General features: G+C 43.2%; 1 protein-coding gene across 1 annotated transcript in view; it reads right to left on the reverse strand.

Moving 5' to 3' along the window:
* SNX30 (sorting nexin family member 30) overlaps positions 1 to 18504 on the reverse strand; it is a 120742-nt gene that overhangs the window by 55391 nt on the left and 46847 nt on the right. The window contains exons 2-3 of the mRNA XM_017530366.2: positions 10714 to 10905; positions 3989 to 4099 (exon numbers count right to left, since the gene is read on the reverse strand). Coding sequence (XP_017385855.1) covers positions 3989 to 4099; positions 10714 to 10905 — 303 coding nt within the window. The remainder of the gene's footprint in view (positions 1 to 3988; positions 4100 to 10713; positions 10906 to 18504) is intronic.

The raw sequence follows: 18504 nt of genomic DNA on the forward strand, positions 1-18504 counted from the left end.
GGGAAGATCACTTCAGCCCAAGAGTTCAAGACCAGCCTGGGCAACACAGTGATACCTTGTCTCTACAAAAAATTTTAAAAAACAGCCAGGCATGGTGGCACGTATATATGGAGGCTGAGGTGGGAGGATTGCTTGATCCCGGGAGGTCGAGGCTGCAGCGAGCTGTGATTGCACCACTGCACTCCAGCCTGGGAGACAAAACAACATCCTGCCTCTAAATAAATGCACAATTAATTAATTAATTTTTAAAAAGAACTATGAACACTTAAGGATAAAAAGGCATCCTAATTAAATGGGCAACAGATCTTAATTGATATTTCTCCAAGGAAGATATACGAACATCCAAAAGCACATGAAAAGATGCTCAATTATCATTAGGAAAATGCAAATTAAAACCACAATGAGACAGCACTGAACATCCAGTGGGATGGCTACAATTCAAAAGACAAACAGGAACAAGGCTGATGGAGATGTGGAGAAACTCCTACACATCGCATATGGAAATGTAAGATGATACCATCGCTCTTGAAAACAGTCTGGCAGTTCTTCAAAGCGTCAATTATAGAGTTATGTATGTTTCAATAATTACACTCCTAGGAATACACCACCATCCCAAAAATGAGAACATGTCCACAGAAAACACCTGTACATGAATCTTCACAGCAGCATTACTCATAGCAGCCAAAAAGTGAAACAACCAAAACGTCCATCAAGGGTGAACAGACAAAATGTGGTATTATCCATAAACTGGAATATTATGTGGCAATAAAAAGTAACAAAATATTAATATATGCTACAACATGGATGAACCTTGAAAATATGCTAAGTGAAAAAAACCAGCAACATAAAAATCACATTGTGTATCATTTCACTTCCATGACATGCCCAGAAGAGGTAAATCTGTAGAAAGTACACAACGGGTTGCCAGGGCCTGGGGGATATACAGTATTTGTGACAGCTAAGGGATGTGAGGTTTCTTTTTGGGGTGATAAAAAGTTTCTAAAATGGATAATGCTGATGATAGTAAAATTTTATGAATATACTAAAAGCCTTTGAACTGTACATTTTAAATGGGTGAATTATATGTTATATAAACTAAATCTCAATAAATCCATTTCTAAAAAGGGAAATGAACATTTCTGCAAGTTTACTGGGTCTCCAACTGTTAATAAGTTCCCCAAGGCAGGGGTCCTTTCTCTTCCTTATAACTTCTCATCCCACCCTCTGTTCCTCCCCAGATGATGCTTAAATAACAGACAGACACCTCCTAGCAAAGCTGCTATAAAATGATTTTTTGTAGGAGATGAGGGGGTTGGTTTCTGGTTTGACTTTCACACTTAAATCAAAGAGGCTCTCCCATATTAAATCTCTCTCCATTCCAGATATGTATCAAGAATTTATGAAAAAAGTAAGTTTCTGCTTATTTCTAAAGTAGCTTTCTACCAACTGCTTCTATTCAGACCATCAGAAACCACACTTAAAGATGCTCTGGATCCACCTTGGGCATTCTGGAAACTCTGATCCTCTTTTAGTGTCTATGGAAGAGTAGACACTACATTTCACCAGCAGGTGTCACTGTCTTACCTTTGAGCTTCCAGTACCAACCTCACAGGCACCAGCTGCCTGCCAGGAGGGCAGCTCCCTAATGCATAGTGTGGGCTACAAATAAACAGTGACTGTCTTCCAGAGAGTATAGTACAGAAAGGCAGGGAAAAAGAGTAATTGTACAGTGAAAAAAGCTGACCAGCACTAACTGAAATCAGGTGATGGAGGTTCACATCAACGGACACCCACCCTGTTGACAGCACGTGCCCTGGATACGAGGTGATGAGGGTGGCAGCTTGCCTCTGTGGTTTCCTCCCCAAACACATTACCCCAATCGGGAAAGTCATCAGACAAATGTCAACTGAGGGGCGGTCTACAAAATTCCTGACTAGTACTCCTCAAAACGGTCAAGGACATCCAAAAAAGGAAAAGCCTGAGAAACTGTCACAACCAAGAAGAGCCTAAAGAGACATGACTGCTACATGAAATATGGGATCCTGGATAAGATCCTGGAATAGAAAAAGGAACTTGGTCCAGGCATGGTAGGTCATGCCTGTAATCCCAGCACTTTGGGAGGCCGAGGCACGCAGATTACTGGAGGTCAAGACCAGCCTGGCCAACATGGCAAAACCCTATCTCTACTAAAAATACAGAAATTAGCCGGGTGTGGTGGCAGGCGCCTGTAGTCCCAGCTACTCAGGAGCTGAGGCAGGAGAACTGCTTGAACCCTGGAGGTGGAGGCTGCAGTGAGACGAGATCGTGCCACTGCACTCTAGCCTAGGTGACACAGCTAAACTCCATCTCAAAAAAAAAAAAAAAAGAAAAGAAAAGAAAAAGGAACTTGGAATAAAAGACTTAGTTAATAATGTTTATCTCATAGTAACGACTGGTTCACTGTGACAAATGTGCCACACTAATATAAAATGTTAATACTGGATGTGAGGTTTGAGAATTCACTCTACTACCTTCACAATAATTCTGTAATTCTGATAACGTTTTAAAATGAGGTTTATTTTTTAAAAAGTATTCACTAGCTGCCAATTTTGCCACCTTAAGATTCTATTTTAAGAAATATTCCCAACTGCTTAAAAACTACTATTTCCTCTTCAGGCATGTTTTTAAGGGATTCGAAGACAGAAAAGCAAAACTGGAGAGCTGAAAGGGTGTGTGGGAAAAAAGGAGATGCTCTGAGAAAGAACTGCATCCCAGGTGAGAGCCATCATTTCTACCACAGTACTAGCAACGTGACTCTTTTCACCTTAAAAACTAAGAAAACTGCCAGTGCGTTCACAACATACACCGCCTCTTCTAACCATGGGGAAACAAAGAAGGCTGGAAGATGCTGTGGTAACAGAAAGTTGGTAGTACTAAGAAGTTATCATTCAACAAAGGTTTTTACTGAAAGATAAATCAGCCCCTCTGAGGAGTTTTATGACTCAAACTGCCCTAAAGCCCCCAACGCCCAAAGAGACATCTGATGTCTAAACTGTTACTATTTCTACTTTGTGTGTGTGTGTGTGTGTGTGTGTGTGCGTGTGTGCATGTGTGTGTGTGATGGAGTCTTGCTGTGTCACCCAGGCAGGAGTGCAGTGGCACAATCTTGGTTCACTACAACCCATGACTCCTGGGTTCAAGTGATTCTCCTGCCTCAGCCTCCCACATAGCTGGAACTACAGGTGCATGCCACCATGCCTGCCTAATTTTTGAATTTTTTGTAGAGACAAATTTCACCACGTTGGCCAGGCTGGTCTTGAACTCCTGACCTCAGGTGATTCAGCCTCAGGGAGGCTGAAGCAGGTAGATGATCTGAAGTCAAGTTCAAGACCAGCCTGCCCAACATAGTGAAACCCCGTCTCTACTAAAAGCATAAAAATTGGTCAGGCATGATGGAAGGTGCCTGTAATCCCAGCTACTAGGGAGGCTGAGGCACAAGAATTGCCTGAACCTGGGAGGCAGAGGTTGCAGTGAGCCAAGATCACACTACTACACTCCGGCCTAGGGAAGAGAGTGAGACTCTGTCTCAAAGGCGGGGGGAAAAAAAAAAAAAGGTTGATTTAAATATCATTTGCTCTGGCTCTGTTTTTTAAAAACTGTGCAGATGGCAGCACTGGAGTAGATAAATGTCACGTTGCTTCAATAAACAGAGTTAGGTGGTTTCCTTGTTGGTTTTTTAATGAAAAACTGTGGTTGGAATGGATTTTGTGCTAGATTTCTGCTCCCATGTCTAAAGAACACCCAGCCAGCCATAAAACTGGCTTAATACATAGCAAATCAGAAACTAAAGCCTAAAAGGTAAAATATTATATACAGTGTCCATTAACATATTTTACGTATGTTTGCTGGGTGAATCTGGTATAATTTAAGGGGTGAGAGTTGAGTGAACCCCTTCAGGAACGACGACACAGGACAAGGGAGAAACAAGCTGTGGTGACTTACTACCTACGGGAATGAGATGAGTGGGCTGGGATTCTTCCAGTTTGCTCCTCAACCAGTCAAAATCCTGGTATCTTCGACGAACAGAATATTCTGGCAGGTCAAACTCCACCCGAGTACTCTGCAAAGAAGAGGAGAATGGAAAAAAAGCATAAGGGAAGAGCGTATCTTGGCTGAAGGGAGGGAAAAAAGCTCTCTTGGAATAACCAAACTAGGCAAGATCACATTTTCCTTCCACCAAAAACACCAGCCAAATGGCAGCGTTTACCAACGCAGAAAAGACCAGTCTGGGACACTGAGCCCAGTCAAAAATCCAAGGAACTAGAATAAAAATGCCAGGTTTTTTTCCCTACCCTCAGGAAACAGAATTCAACTATCCCCCAGAATTGTTTAGAAACATTTGATTCATTTCCTCCAAGCTTAACTCTAACAATTTCTTTTAGCAGAAAAATTCCACTTAGGATATTGCTACTAAGTCCAAATCTGTGAAAAGAAATTGTCTCCACCTTCTGCAAAATAAGCTGACAACTTTTGCCAAAGGGGAAATAAACAAAAAGTAAAGATAATAGATCACTGCTCATTTAGGGGGCAGATTAGATGAAAATAGAAAAGCTTTTGCTGAATCAACCAGAACCATGACCTTGAAACTGTTGTATTTTATATGGATAAGAAAAAAATCTAGAAATAATCAAAGACACCAGTGTATTGCAGAAAAATATTAATAATCTCATCCCCTTTCCCGTTTTTAAAATTTTCTGAAATGTGACTGCCGCACTTTAATAATGAAGACCAATGTTAAATAAAATTGATTTTTACCAAAACAAGATTTTTACTCATTTATTGGCCCAAACTAAAATCACGTCTCACATAAAGCCATTTTTCCCTACGAGGGTACAGACTATATGACCGTCATACTTCTCAGAAATTAAAGTTCGAGACAAAAATGGGTCAAGCTATATCTCATAAATTTACTCTTTCAAGCCAAAAGTCTGTTTTAATTCACAACATCAAGAAAATCTTTAAAGCACATGAACGAGAGTGATTCATCAAAGAAAAAGCTGTGAACAGCTCTGGCATCAAAATTATGATTTCATCCTCCCCAAAACCTGTGCTCACAGTCTTAGCAAAATGGTGACGTTAAAAGGACTCGGTCTTGGACTGACCCCCAACTAACTGCGCCGTTTCTCCACTTCAGCCCCACACACCAGAATATGCCTGTGAAACACACAACCTTCCCCTGTGTTTGCGAGGGGTGAAGATGTGGGGAAATCACTCAATGTAGGTATTTGTGACTTATCAGATGATTCTCCCAAAGGAATTAGCATTGTAAGACTGGAGAGTGAAACAAATGATAAGGCTTAAATGCAGAGGGCAAGTCATTGCTGATGAATTCTCAAACACAGCATGACAGAAATATTGGGAACAAGTGGGCTGATAGTCCCATCCCCGCACGGCACAGGCGGAGTGGGAAGGACTCTGCGCCTGTGCAGTTCTTGCATCTCTATCAGATTCCTGACACGTCATGTCACTAAGCCTCCTTGAACCCTAGGTTCAAAAGTGAGAGACTTGGAACCGGGTGTGGTGGCTCACACCTATAATCCCAGCACTTTAAGAGGCCAAGAAGGATGGATCAGCTTGAGCCCTAGAGTTTGAGACAAGCCTGGGCAACACAGCGAGACCCCATCTCTGCCAAAAAAAAAAAAAAATTAAATTAGCCAGGTGTGGTACATGCTTGCAGTCCCTACTACTCAGAGGCTGAGGTGGGAGGATCATCTGAGCCCAGGAGGTGGAGACTACAGTGAGCTGATTGTGCCATTGCACTCCAGCTTGGGCGACAGAGTGAGACCCTGTCTCAAAAAAATAAAAACAAAAACAGAGTTTGAAGGGAAGTTCAAGGCTTTCCACCGCCCCCAACAGGCTCCATCTGAGAACTTGCCCATGATTATGGGCTCACGACATGCATATTTTGAAAGGTGACAAATTAAAGCAACTCATTTTCATTGTAAACCAAACTGATGTAAGGCTCCACTTTTTGCCTTCTTAAATGTTACATGATTATCAGCTGGATGAGGTGGCTCACAATTGTAATCCCAGCACTTTGTGAGGCCGACACAGATAGATCATTTGGGGGCAGGAGTTTAAGACTAGCCTGCCCAACATGGTGAAACCTGCCTCTGTTAAAAATACAAAAATTAGCCAGGTGTGGTGGTGGGTGCCTGTAATCCTATCCACTCAGGAGGCTGAGGCATGAGAATTGCTAGAACGCAGCAAAAATACAAAAATTAGCCAGGCGTAGTGGCGCACACCTGTAGTTCCAGCTATTTGAGAGGCTGAGGCAGGAGAATCGCTTGAATTCGGGAGGTGGAGGTTGCAGTGAGCTGAGTTTGCACCACTACATTCCAGCCTGGGTGGCACAGTCCAACTCCATCTCCAAAAAAAAAAGAAATGGATGATCGCACACCCTCTGACCCAGTATTTATTTTACTTATTTTTACCACTATTTGTTCTAGAAAAGATACAGTGATAAGTAAAATACAATCAAATGACATAAATTAGAAGTAGGTGAAAAAAGATAAAGAAAAAGCAAGGACAGAGTGAAAAAGCAGAGCCAGGAATGAGGCTAGCAAAACACACAATGAAACACTGCACACCGGCTAAAACTGGGCCAGAGACATTACTTGAAATTTCTGGAGAGAAACACATTTATAGGACTCACAGTATTCATAAAACAGGCAGCCCAGTAAAACTCCAAAGATGAGTTTGTAGTAAATTTTTCCTCCGGGAAATTCAGTATCTAACTCAGGAAAATTTAAAAATATACATTTATCTCTATTTTTGAATGTCTATAGTAAACAAAACAGTTTTTAAAAAAGAATGCAAAGCATACACGCACAATTCCACAATCACGGCATCATCTGGTTCTATGTCTGTCCACATCATGTGTCCACAGTGCAGAATGTCCAAAGACCACAAAGTCATGGGCACATACGTACAGTCAGGTCTAAGAACAGGTGACCAAGCACAAGAGTCACAGTCAAGAATACTCATTTTTACTAAGTTAGAGGTTTGTAACACCATCACTCCACGTGAATACGTCCCTGGTCATCTCCAGACATCTCTGACATTTTTTTTTTCCTTTGAAAGTTCAACACTTTGGAAGACCCAGCACAGAATCACAGTCTCATTGGTCACCCAGCGGGGCCCATCCACTGGGCCTCGCCCTACCACAAACGGTCTCCCCTGATGCCCCAAGAGCTGACATGCCCAACATCTGTGACCCTGGGCCATTCTGAAGAATGCCCATTTGACCCAAAATTGACAACTGACTCACTCCAGAGAGATGTGGTCTTCATCAGAAGTGCCATCTGTCCAGGCCACAGCTGAATCTTAAGAATTCTAGGCAAACCCCATCTCCCAACAAAGGGATCTCTTCCCTTATCAAACAAAAACCAGCTAGTCCCATTCTGCCTCGAAACCCCACTGCCCTGAGAATGACAATTAGAGAGGCTTCCAGCTTCTCATCCTCACACTCCTCTGGCTTCCCTTCTTCCGACATGGACTTCTACTTCTCTCCTTCCTCTCAGATCTTTCTGCCAAGCTCTCTGAAAGACCCATGCCATAATTAATAAAGTCCTGTTGTTCTTCTGCCCATTCAAATTCTGAAACCTGGCTCTCCCTGAGAATGCGGCCTCCCTGCCGTTGGTCCCTCTGTGAGCTGCTCACATTCCACAGGCCTCACCCAGCCTGCAAGGCCAAGAGCTGCTGCTGACATGTTCCTCGTTTCACACAGCCCCTGACCACCACTCCTCCACTATCCTGTGAAAACCCTTCTGAGGCTCGTGCCATCCAGCGACACACATCCTCTACCCCTCCGCACAGCCGTTGTCCTCTAGCAGCTCTCCATTTCTCTTGATGCCCCGAGGATTCCAGCAGCTGGTTCTTAGGCTTCCCTTCCCAAGCCCTTCCACAGTCTAGGTGCCCTCAAGATCCAAGTGATTCACACACACAACACCAGCCTCTCAGCAAGCAATGTTTCCTTCCATTCCACGGCTCCTCCCCAGACCATAACCAGGCAGAAACCCACCCATCTCCCTCTAAATGGCATCCCCTATATTTCAGGCTCTTCCCCTTCAGAACATCCCTGGTTTCTCAGCCTCTTGGGATCCAAAGTTCCTTGGCCTTCTGTCCACTCATGTCTTTACTTCCTTCCTTCCTCAGCATCTGTTCCGTGGCCCAGAACTTCAATCCCTTACTTACAGCAGTATCTAAATGCTCCCTCCCCACTGCCCATTCACCCAACTCGCAAAAACCCGCTTGCTCTACCAGACCTGGGCGTGTGAGCACACTGCTGGAGGAAAAACAAAATCAGGCAAACACATGGACAGACACGATACATTCTACAACCAGACCCTCAAACACTGCCAGGCACCCTTGTAATATTCCCTTTATCAACTCACTCCCACACTGTCCACATCATTTCTCAAAAGGCCCATAAAAGTTTTGAAAATTTCTAATCCCCACTTTACCCCACCCCAACCCTAAGACATCATCATCTATTCAAAGAGAAAACTGCAGATATAAGCAAAGAACCCCTTAACTTCCTGCCACAAAACAAACTTCCCTTCCTTCTCCACAAACAACGGAAAAAGTACACCGCCCCATCAGTGGCAATTCCAGCTTCCTCCACCTTCCCAGGAGCTTCCACCCTACTCTCCAATCTTCAACCTAATATCTCCTCCTCTACCAATACCAATGGGCACTTGGCACTTAAACAAGTCTCTTTCATCCTTAAAAACAACAGCAGAAAAAAAAAAAGCCTCCCTCTCTCTCCCTCAAGCCCACGCCCCCTTCTGATCACTGCTCTCTATGCTGACTTTCATTGCCAAACTTCTAACACTCTTGTCTTCTCTCTCTTACCTCTCACTCACTCTAACCCACTTGGGTTCTGCAGCACTACACCAATGAAACTGCTCAAACCACAATCAGCAATAACTTTGTCATCAATCTAATGTCCACTCTGCATTGTATGTAATTCAGCCTCTGAGCAGCATTTATACTCTGTCGACCACTGAGGCATTTGGAAAGAGGAATTAGTTGTAGTTTTATGACTTTTTTTTCCCCACACCGCTGGTATGAGGCTAAAGACAAGAGAAGAATAACCTCTGACAGGAGTTGAAGGCTCGCCTCTATTTCCTCACCTTCAAGTCTATTTCTGTATTGTCAGCTTCAAGCACGCAGGCCATGCTATTGGACCATGGTGCTGGGTATAGGAACCATCCCTCTCTTGAAAATCACGTCTTTTGGGCTGAGCGTGGTGGCTCACACCTGTAATCCCAGCACTTTGGGAGACTGAGGCAGGTGGATCACCTGAGGTCAGGAGTTCGAAACCGGCCTATCCAACATGGTGAAACCCCGTCTCTACTAAAAATATAAAAATTAGCCAGACGTAGTGTAGTAATCCCAGCTACTCAGGAGGCTGAGGCAGGAGAATCGCCTGAAACTGGGAGGCAGAGTTTGCAGTCAACTGAAGTCCCACCACTGCACTCCAGCCTGGGCAACAAAGCAAGACTCTGTCTCAAAAAAAAAAGGAAAAAAAATAATGTATTTTGGGCATGATTATTAATATTTACTATCTCTGGAATCAGACAGACCTGGACTCTAGTTCCAGCTCCAACACCGAAGGGTTGCATGTCTGTGAGCAATTTTCTTAACATCTCTGTCTCTCTGTTTTCCCATTTGTAAGATAACAGCATTTATATTTCCTTGAGGGTGAAGATCAACTGATAATATATGTAAAGCATTTAGCACAAAATAAATGAGGGTACATTCATACAGTGGAACACTACTGCAGTCTTATAAACAATAGCATAAAAGCATGCTTACTGGCATTTCCTAGCATAGAAAGATGTTCACAATGTATTAAGCGAACTGGGGGTATGCAAAATACTCATTTTTGTAACCAGATGAAGAAAAGTAGTATAGAAAGTCACCAATGATTATTTCTGGCTGGTGAGCTTACAGGCATTCTTTTACCGTTTTAGCTTACTTGCAATTTCTATGTTTTCTACAATGAACATACATTACTTATATGACATAAAAATAAAAGGGTTTCAACTGCAAAAAAACACAGTGCAGGGTAACTGTCCAATAACTAGCTGCCATTACGATGTTACTTTCTTGGAGCCTGCAGAGAAAAGAGTCAGAAGCTGCCTGCCCTCAGAAGGCCTAAACTGGCTCCCCACAACTGGAGAGAGAAGATAACTGTACCTTAGAATTGGGTGGGTAATTATTTGCCGACATTGACTGTCAGCACTAAGCTCATTTTAGCTCAAGCGAAAAGAGCTCTGTACTTTGTCCAGCCCTGGTCGTCAGGAATCTGAATTAGGACTAGAGTGTCAAAGCCTTAAGGTAATAAAGCAAAGCATTTGAACAGCCTTGTCTTCAGACCATTAACATGTTAAACAGCATCATGGTGAAAAATAAGTGCAAGTGTAGGGATTGTTTATTTGAAAAATCTTAGTATGATTTCTTCCTCATTCTAAGATTTTAAAAAACTGCTATATATAATCCTGTTAATCTGAATTACATCTAATCTCTCAAAAACCCACACCCACAACTGTAATCAAGGTGAACAGAGATGTACAATGAGGCAGGGAGCAAAGGCAAAATTCACTGAGGTACACCCCAATCCCCTGAGACCACTCCACATGGGCATTCTGTAACACAGGGACCTACTTTGGTGGTGATCCTATACGTGATGTAGGTCTCCATTGTACACACATGCTTCTTGGGATCATCGACTACAACGAAGAGATCTCTGGTCTCACCATCAATGTCATCATCAAGCTGAAGTCTGTTGAGAAGGGAAGATGAAGAAGCTGGACTTGAAGTACCTGCTGGAGTACCGCCATTGGGCAAAATGAGATCCTAAAAGAAGAAAAGAGTTACCTTAAAATTAAATGAAAACATACTGGAGAGTATCAGCAAAAGCAGCTGGTTTAGCCAAACCAAGAAACATTTCTAAAATCCAAAAATAACTTTCAAACACCTGAGCCTCTCCTTACTCAGTGTTTCCTGAGCAAGCGTACCTTTTATGACCAAGAGAAACAATCTCTGGATCAATTTCATGCCAATTCATCTTTTTTGGAAGTGCTGGAGAAACCAACATAAGCAAGTAGTTCAAGGGCAGAGAACGAAATAGCTCCACCATCATCAAACCTCAACAAGGAAAGATCTCTGTGAGCATACTCTTTCCCACTTTCTCAAGACCACCACCTGGACCCAGGTAAACATTAAGGAACCCAGCCCGGCACAGTGGCTCACGCCTGTAATCCTAGCTCTTTGGGATGCCAAGGCAGGCAGATCACTTAAGGTCAAGAGTTCAAGACCAACCTGGCCAACATAATGAAACCTTGTCTCTACTAAAAAAAAAAAAAAAAATACATGTATTACCTGGGCATGGTGGCGCACCTGTAATCCCAAGTACTCAAGAGGCTGAGGCAGGAGAATTGCTTGAACCCAGGAGGCAGAGGTTGCAGTGAGCCAGAATTGTGCCACTGCACTCCAGCCTGGGTGACAGAGCAAGACTCTGTCTCAAAAAAAAATTAAGGAACCCTCTTAAATACTTAACACATTTAAAAACTCAATCAGCCAACACACAGACAAGCAAACATTATATGTTTCCCAAAAGAAGTTCACACCACCACCTATGAAGTATGCTTGCCAAAAAAGAATCTGAATCCTAAACAAGCCTCTAGATACGACACCAATTTGTAGAAAATACAGAAGAGCATGAAACATGTTAAACAATCCTGTGAGGATACAATCAGCTAATCTACACTATGTGAAACTAAAGAGAACCAAAGATCTGGCTTCCTCAATAAATTGCAAGAATAAAAGACAGAGCAAGCACCTACAGATGTAAAGAAACTTAAGAGATCAACCAATTCAATTAAAACAAGATACAAAAAGATAAAGATTTTGAGATATTTAGGAAAATTTGAAGACTGATATTAAGGAATTATTGGGTATGATAATGGAAGTATGATTTTACAAAATCTTCGTCTTTTAAAATTATATGCTAAAATACTTATGAATAAAATGTCTGGCATTTGCTTCAAAATAATTAAGGATGAGTAGGTGGGATATAAATGATATAAGATGCCCAAGTTGATCACTGCTGAAGCTGGCACTTGCAGGTTCATTATACAATTCTCTTCTCTTGTATATGCTTAAAAATTTCCACAACATTTTTAAAAGAGAGTAGTGGGTGGGAGGGTGGTGAGGTGGGCAAATGCCAGGAAAGGCAGGCCTTGCTCTTTAGACCTTAGTAGGAAGCCAATGAAGAAATTACGTCCCTACGATATTCAAAAAATGGCTGTGAAACTGAGAAGGCCCAGTTACCTTTTCTGGTTTGAAGGTTTGGTAACATGACAGAGCCCTGCCTAGCAGCAGATGTGAAGACCTCTGAATGTCACCTTGGAGTAACTGGGAGACGGAGACTAAGGACTATGGCAAGAAAGTGACATGACTCCATGGAAAGGGCCTTGGTGACCTGTGGGCCATCAGATCACAAGGGGGTAGTAGAGGGTGCCTTCCCCATATTCTCTCCTCTTGGAGCTCTGCAGGTGAATTAGACCTAGCCCCCAGGTAAGAGAACATACAAGAAACTGAAGGTTAACCTAGCAGTCACATCCATGAGCTCTAGCTGATGATGAGACATCCGGGAAGAAGGATGGTACGAGGCGGAGGAAAGCAGCATGGCCTGGAGTCACAGGCAGCGTCACCCAACTAGAGGGGTAATGCAAAGCACACAGAAAAGGCACCTTCGGCTGGTCTGAAGGTCGTGAGTTATCTCAATTGATAGTCCAGTCAGTTACAGATTGAACTCCTTGTTCTACGCCTCCCCCTCCTCACTACTGCACTTAACTAGCCTTAAAAAAAAAAAAGAAAGAAAGAAATATAGGAAAGACACCTTGAACTCCCATTCCACTGACCACAGACCATTTAATCACATACTTACTTATGCAATGTCAAAAAAAAAAAACAAACAAACTGTAATTACTAAAATGGTACCATTTTCACAGAAGGTACTCATGGAAATAGACTCACGGGAGAGAATCCACTTCTCTTCCACTATGCTTCTGACTACAGGGCAGATGGACAAGCTCATCAGCTGGGACGTCATACCCTCAGCAGCCTCTCTCAGTGTGGACATGACTGCAGAGCCCAACTACAGCAGCAGCCACTGATGGGATTGCCTCTTCACTATACGGGTACCACGGGACACACCGTGTCCACACCCCAGTGTCTGGGGATTTGTGGGACAACATCTTCTCTGGAACTCCAGGATAAACATCATGTATTGGTCATTTCAGTAAGTATTTAAATACTGACCTCAGGCAAGATGCCATGCTAGGCATCGCAGGGGTCCTACCTTACATTTTATCAACACTTGCACACTGGGCCTCAGAACAGCTCTGTCAATGGCTAAACACTGCACAGAAGACAAAGAATTCAAAATCTTAGGGCAGAGATGCCAAAATCAGCCCAGACAGTGGTTTCCCACAGTCCAGGCTGGCCTAATCTCAGCAGCCTCCTTCATCACCACCTCCTTCCACATCCAAGGGACCAGTTCCCGGGAACCACCCAGCTGTTTCCTTATCTTTGCTGGAAAAGCCCTACTCTGTTGTACACAGCAATCTCCAAATATCTTTCAGGAATATGCTCAAATGCCTTCTCCTTTAACGCTTTCCCTGACCCACTCCCTGGTAGAATTACTCCCTTCTCAATACTTTGAAGACAATTCCACTGAAGCATTTCATAGTTTTAATCATTTATTTTTTACACATCAAACTTATCCACAAACACTGTGAGTCCCCAAAGACTGCAACTGTGCCTTGCTCATGTGCAGGCACACATGCGTGTGTGTGTGAGACACGGTATTTAGAGAGTGTGTGATTATCCATCTTTCTCCCCAGGTCAAGTAGTGACTCCAAGCCAACTCCCCTAACATTTGCCCTGGGAACTCTAGCCAATAACTTCCCAGGAACAGCCCATATAAAAATCTGGAATGTCTTGGCCAGAGAGTATGAATTAGTTCTCAAATCAGTTGTTAGGGGGGAGGGAGCAAAGAGTCAGTCAATCAGATCTTGTCACATACTCCAGATTCTTCCCTCCTAGGACTACGCAATCAGGGGAAACCCCCACAGTCCTCATCCCAGGGTGTTCTTTGGAATGTTACTTGACATATGAGAACAGCCAATGGGCTACCGGGGTCTGTGATCTCCTAAGCAGTGATGCTGCCACATCAGACAGACGGCCATGGCACAGCCATACACAGTGCTTCCCAGTCTTATTTCACCACACCCCACGACAGCCTCGTGAGGTTAGCAGGACAGGTATCATCTCCACTGATGTGGAAGCAGACTCAAAAAGGTGAAGTAACTCACCCAGATGTACAGACACTAGCACCTGCTGTGCCAAAGGTTGAACCCAGGTGTCTGGTTCCTAGGCCAGGGTTTCTTCCCAAGTTGAATCCCTTTTGTGTGTCTTTTTCCACCCCTAAGTTGTCTCTCATGTCTAATCTCTGGCCATAAATCCTTTAAAGTACATATGAAGCTTCTGTTTTTAAAGCCAGTCAGGGAAAGTTAACATTTTTTTCCTTAGGGTCTTAATACAAGTTTATCCCAAAATGACTCCCTTCAAGACATGGTCCCCATAAGCAATGAAGGTGGAGGGAAAGCATGTGCATCTCAGGAGGCCTGGGCAGAGGGTAAGATGAAACTGAATGACACAGGCTGCCCCTCATCAGCATGCTCCAGCAGTGGGGTTTGCGACAGAGATCTGAGCTCAAGAGCAGGTTATCAGGTGGTGGCCGCACGTTTATGACCAACTTCTATCACCTTCATGACCAACAGTTCCCTCCAGGAGAGGGAATCCCTTGGCTCAACATAAAAGCCTCCTGTTTTGTTTTTGCTACCCCATAGTCAGTTCCTCATGCTACAGCCAGAGTGCTCCTTTAAAAATTTAAATCAGGCCAAGCCGGGTGGTCTATGCCTGCTATCACAGCACTTTGGGAGGCTGAGGCGGAGGACTGCTTGAGTCCAGGAGCTCGAAACCAGCTTCGGCAACATGGAGAGACTGTGTCTCTACAAAAATTTTAAAAATTAGCCAGGCGTAGTGGCACCTGCTGGTGGTCCCAGCTCCTAGGGAGGCTGAGGTGGGAGGATCTCTTGAGCCTGGGAGACTGAGGCTGCAATGAGCTGTGACTGTGCCACTATACCCCAGCCTAGGCAACAGAGCAAGACCCTGTATCTAAAAAAATAATAATCATAAATCAAAACACATCACTCCCTTACCCAAAAATCTCAAAGCTATCTCCTGACATTCAGAAGAAAAACAAAACCCCCTCCCATAACCTGCAAGGGCCAAAACGACCTGGCCCTTAACCTGTTCTCTGACTTCACCACCAACACTCTCCCCAGCTCTAGATACACCGGTCTTCCGTAACTGGCCGCACACCATGCAGGCTCATTCTGACCTCAGGACCTTTGTGCCTGCTGCTCCCACTACCTAGAGCACTCCTCTCCCTCCAAATTCCCCCATGGCTGCCTCCTCTTCTCAGACAGGTTTCTGCTCAAATGACACCTACTCAGAGAGGCCCCCTCAACTCATCAAATTTAAAATAACACTACATTCCTCCATCCCTCTCTTTCCCCTTCTTTATTTTCTTTACAGGACTTACCAGTGTTTGAAAATGTATTACATATTTATTGACTGTCTGACTACCCACTAATCTATGAATTCCCTAGGAGCAGAGACCATGCTACCCCTGGCCCATGGTAGGTACTCAATAAGTACTTCATGAATGAATGAATCTTAGAAATGACCCAATTTAATCCCTTGCCAATCGAAAGTACTCAATACATGTCTGTGGAATGACAAGCAACTGAGACTAACCCGAGCCAGACTGCCCAGTTCTGAATCCTATACCACTAATTACTACCAATGCAACTTAAGCAAGCTTCTTAATCTCTCTGAGCCCTGGTGTCCTCATGTATAAAATGTGTATAGTGGGGTCAAGTGAGTTAGTCTATGGAAGCAGTTGAATAGTGTCTGGTACATGATTGGTGCTATATCACTACACACACACACACACACACACACACACACACACACACGTGCTTGTCTGTAAGTATTCTCGCATCCTCTTATAAACTATGAGGCTAGGTTCATAGCAGACACATAATAAATGCTGCTAAAAATAAAAACTGCATTGAGACCCACAGTTGGGGCCTCAAATATATTTTCTTAATGATTTTATTGTAACAAAGGCTATCCAGAATAGCCTTTGTGAAGAGTTACGACTACATAGTTGATTAATAAATGAAACTCCCCATTGTTGCAAAATACCAATTTTCACTATGTAGGTTTCCATTGTAAAAGCATTTCTTCCTCCTTCCCCCTTTCACTTTATCCTAGGAAGACAGATACAGAGTGAGGTTGCTTTATAAATTCCTCTGCTTCAAAGAATTTCAATTTTAAGATACACCATTATGGTCAGCAAGTCACAAGACAGAATATTAAATTAACATAAATCGCTGGCAAAATTCTATATTAATTAAACATATGATGTATGAAAACAGAGTGGGTATATATTAGAAGCCATATAGTTTTAATAAAAACAAGTCATGCTAAAACAATCTAATTTCTCTTTTTGATTCTATTGGAGGAATGTGGGCAAGTGGATGATCTAGTTTCAGAGGAGCCTGACAAAGCCTCTCAAGGCATCTTTACGTTAAGGGTAAAATGATGGCTCTCTGAACACAAAGACTGCATATTACTTGTCTCAATTTACCTCCCTTATGTCAGGCACACGGCAGATGCTTAAAGATTGAATGTGTCAGCCAGGTGCAGTGGCTCATGCCTGTAATTGCAGCATTTTGGGAGGCTGAGGCAGGCAGATCACGAGGTCAGGGGTTCAAGACCAGCCTGACCAAATGGTGAAACCCGGTCTCTACTAAAAAGATAATAATTAGCTGGGCATGGTGGTGCACACCTGTAATCCCATCTACTCGAGAGGCTGAGGCAAGAGATTCACTCAAACCCAGGAGGTGGAGGTTGCAGTAAGCTGAGATGGCGCCACTGCATTCCAGCCTGGGCAACAAGAGTGAGACTCCATCTCAAAAAAACAAGAATGATTGTGTCCTATACAAACTGAATACTCTTGATTGTTGATTTTGTTGTAAAATTTAAGTTAAGCCCACTTTGGAGAATAAACTCAAAAGGACAATCTCAAAAATGTTCTTTTCAAAGATGTTCATGACACAGAGAACAGAGAGTGAAACCTAGAGCAATCCCAAAGGCTCAATAACCAGGAAGCGATCATGTTTGCATTAATAAGACAGAATATGACGCACTCACTTAAAAATTAGATAAACTCAGTGAGTTGAAAACAAGCCTCTGCTTTCTCCCTTTTTCTACACTCCAGATATTAATTTAACCTAGAGAATGAAAAAAAGAAAAAACAGCGGAGGTAAAAAGACCAGAAAAACAGTGACTGGAGTCATGTTAATAGTGGAAACTAGGAAAGGGTGCCATCCAACTGCCAAAGGTCTTGAAGATTATCTGTCTACTGGCTCTAACTGGGCCACAATTGATAAAAGAACTAAGAGGAATCTTTAGCCCATGTCACTGAAGTTCCTTCAGGTCATCAAGGTTATCTAGTAAGTAGAAAATGTCCTGAACCCCCTTCACGTGCACCCCTAATTTGAAAATACGATTGTCAGTGGGGAGTAGAGGACACGGAAGGTTTGGCAGTGGAGCAAACAAGGACCACCAAGGTGTTGGCTTCTGTGACTGTGACCAAGGGGATGCCAAGCATGGGGATGGCCAATACACCAAGTATGGGCCATCAGCAGAGGTACCCCTCCGTATGGCCCTCCACCTCTACCCCCAGGATGGGTAGAGGTGCAAGAAGCAGCTCATAGGAATATGAAAGCATCTGGGTTGGCTGCCCTGGAGTGTGTCCAACAAGCCCAAAGCAGGCCAGAAGGCAAATGCTGGAGGGACTGGGCTCTACTGAAATCTCGGCTCACTGCAATCTCCGCTAAAACACAGAGGAAGCCAGGCTTCTTTCCCATCTGACAGATAACTAGTAATCCATGGATCTAAGACAATCCTAACACATCAGGTAGAAACACAGTGGATCCAATAACTCACTTGTTCTGATGAGGGGCAAATAGCAGCCCTGCATTATTATCTCATCAGAGGCAAGTAAACCATAAAAACAAGTCAAAATGACGTGAGCTCATCACTCGGACCCAAGAAAACCAAAACACAAAAAAGCAAGAGTAGACATGCATTTGAAAAAGACATAGTCCATAAAACAGAACCTTTAGGCCAGACTTACTCTGTGGTCCCCCATCAAAAAAAAAAAAAAAAAGCTTAAAGAAAGTGGAAAGAGAATTTAAAATAAAAAGTAAAGCATAAATTTAAACAGAAAAGAGCAAAAGTTATAAACAA

Source organism: Cebus imitator, unplaced genomic scaffold, assembly GCF_001604975.1.
Source record: "Cebus imitator isolate Cc_AM_T3 unplaced genomic scaffold, Cebus_imitator-1.0 Scaffold64, whole genome shotgun sequence".
Lineage (NCBI taxonomy): Eukaryota > Metazoa > Chordata > Mammalia > Primates > Cebidae > Cebus > Cebus imitator.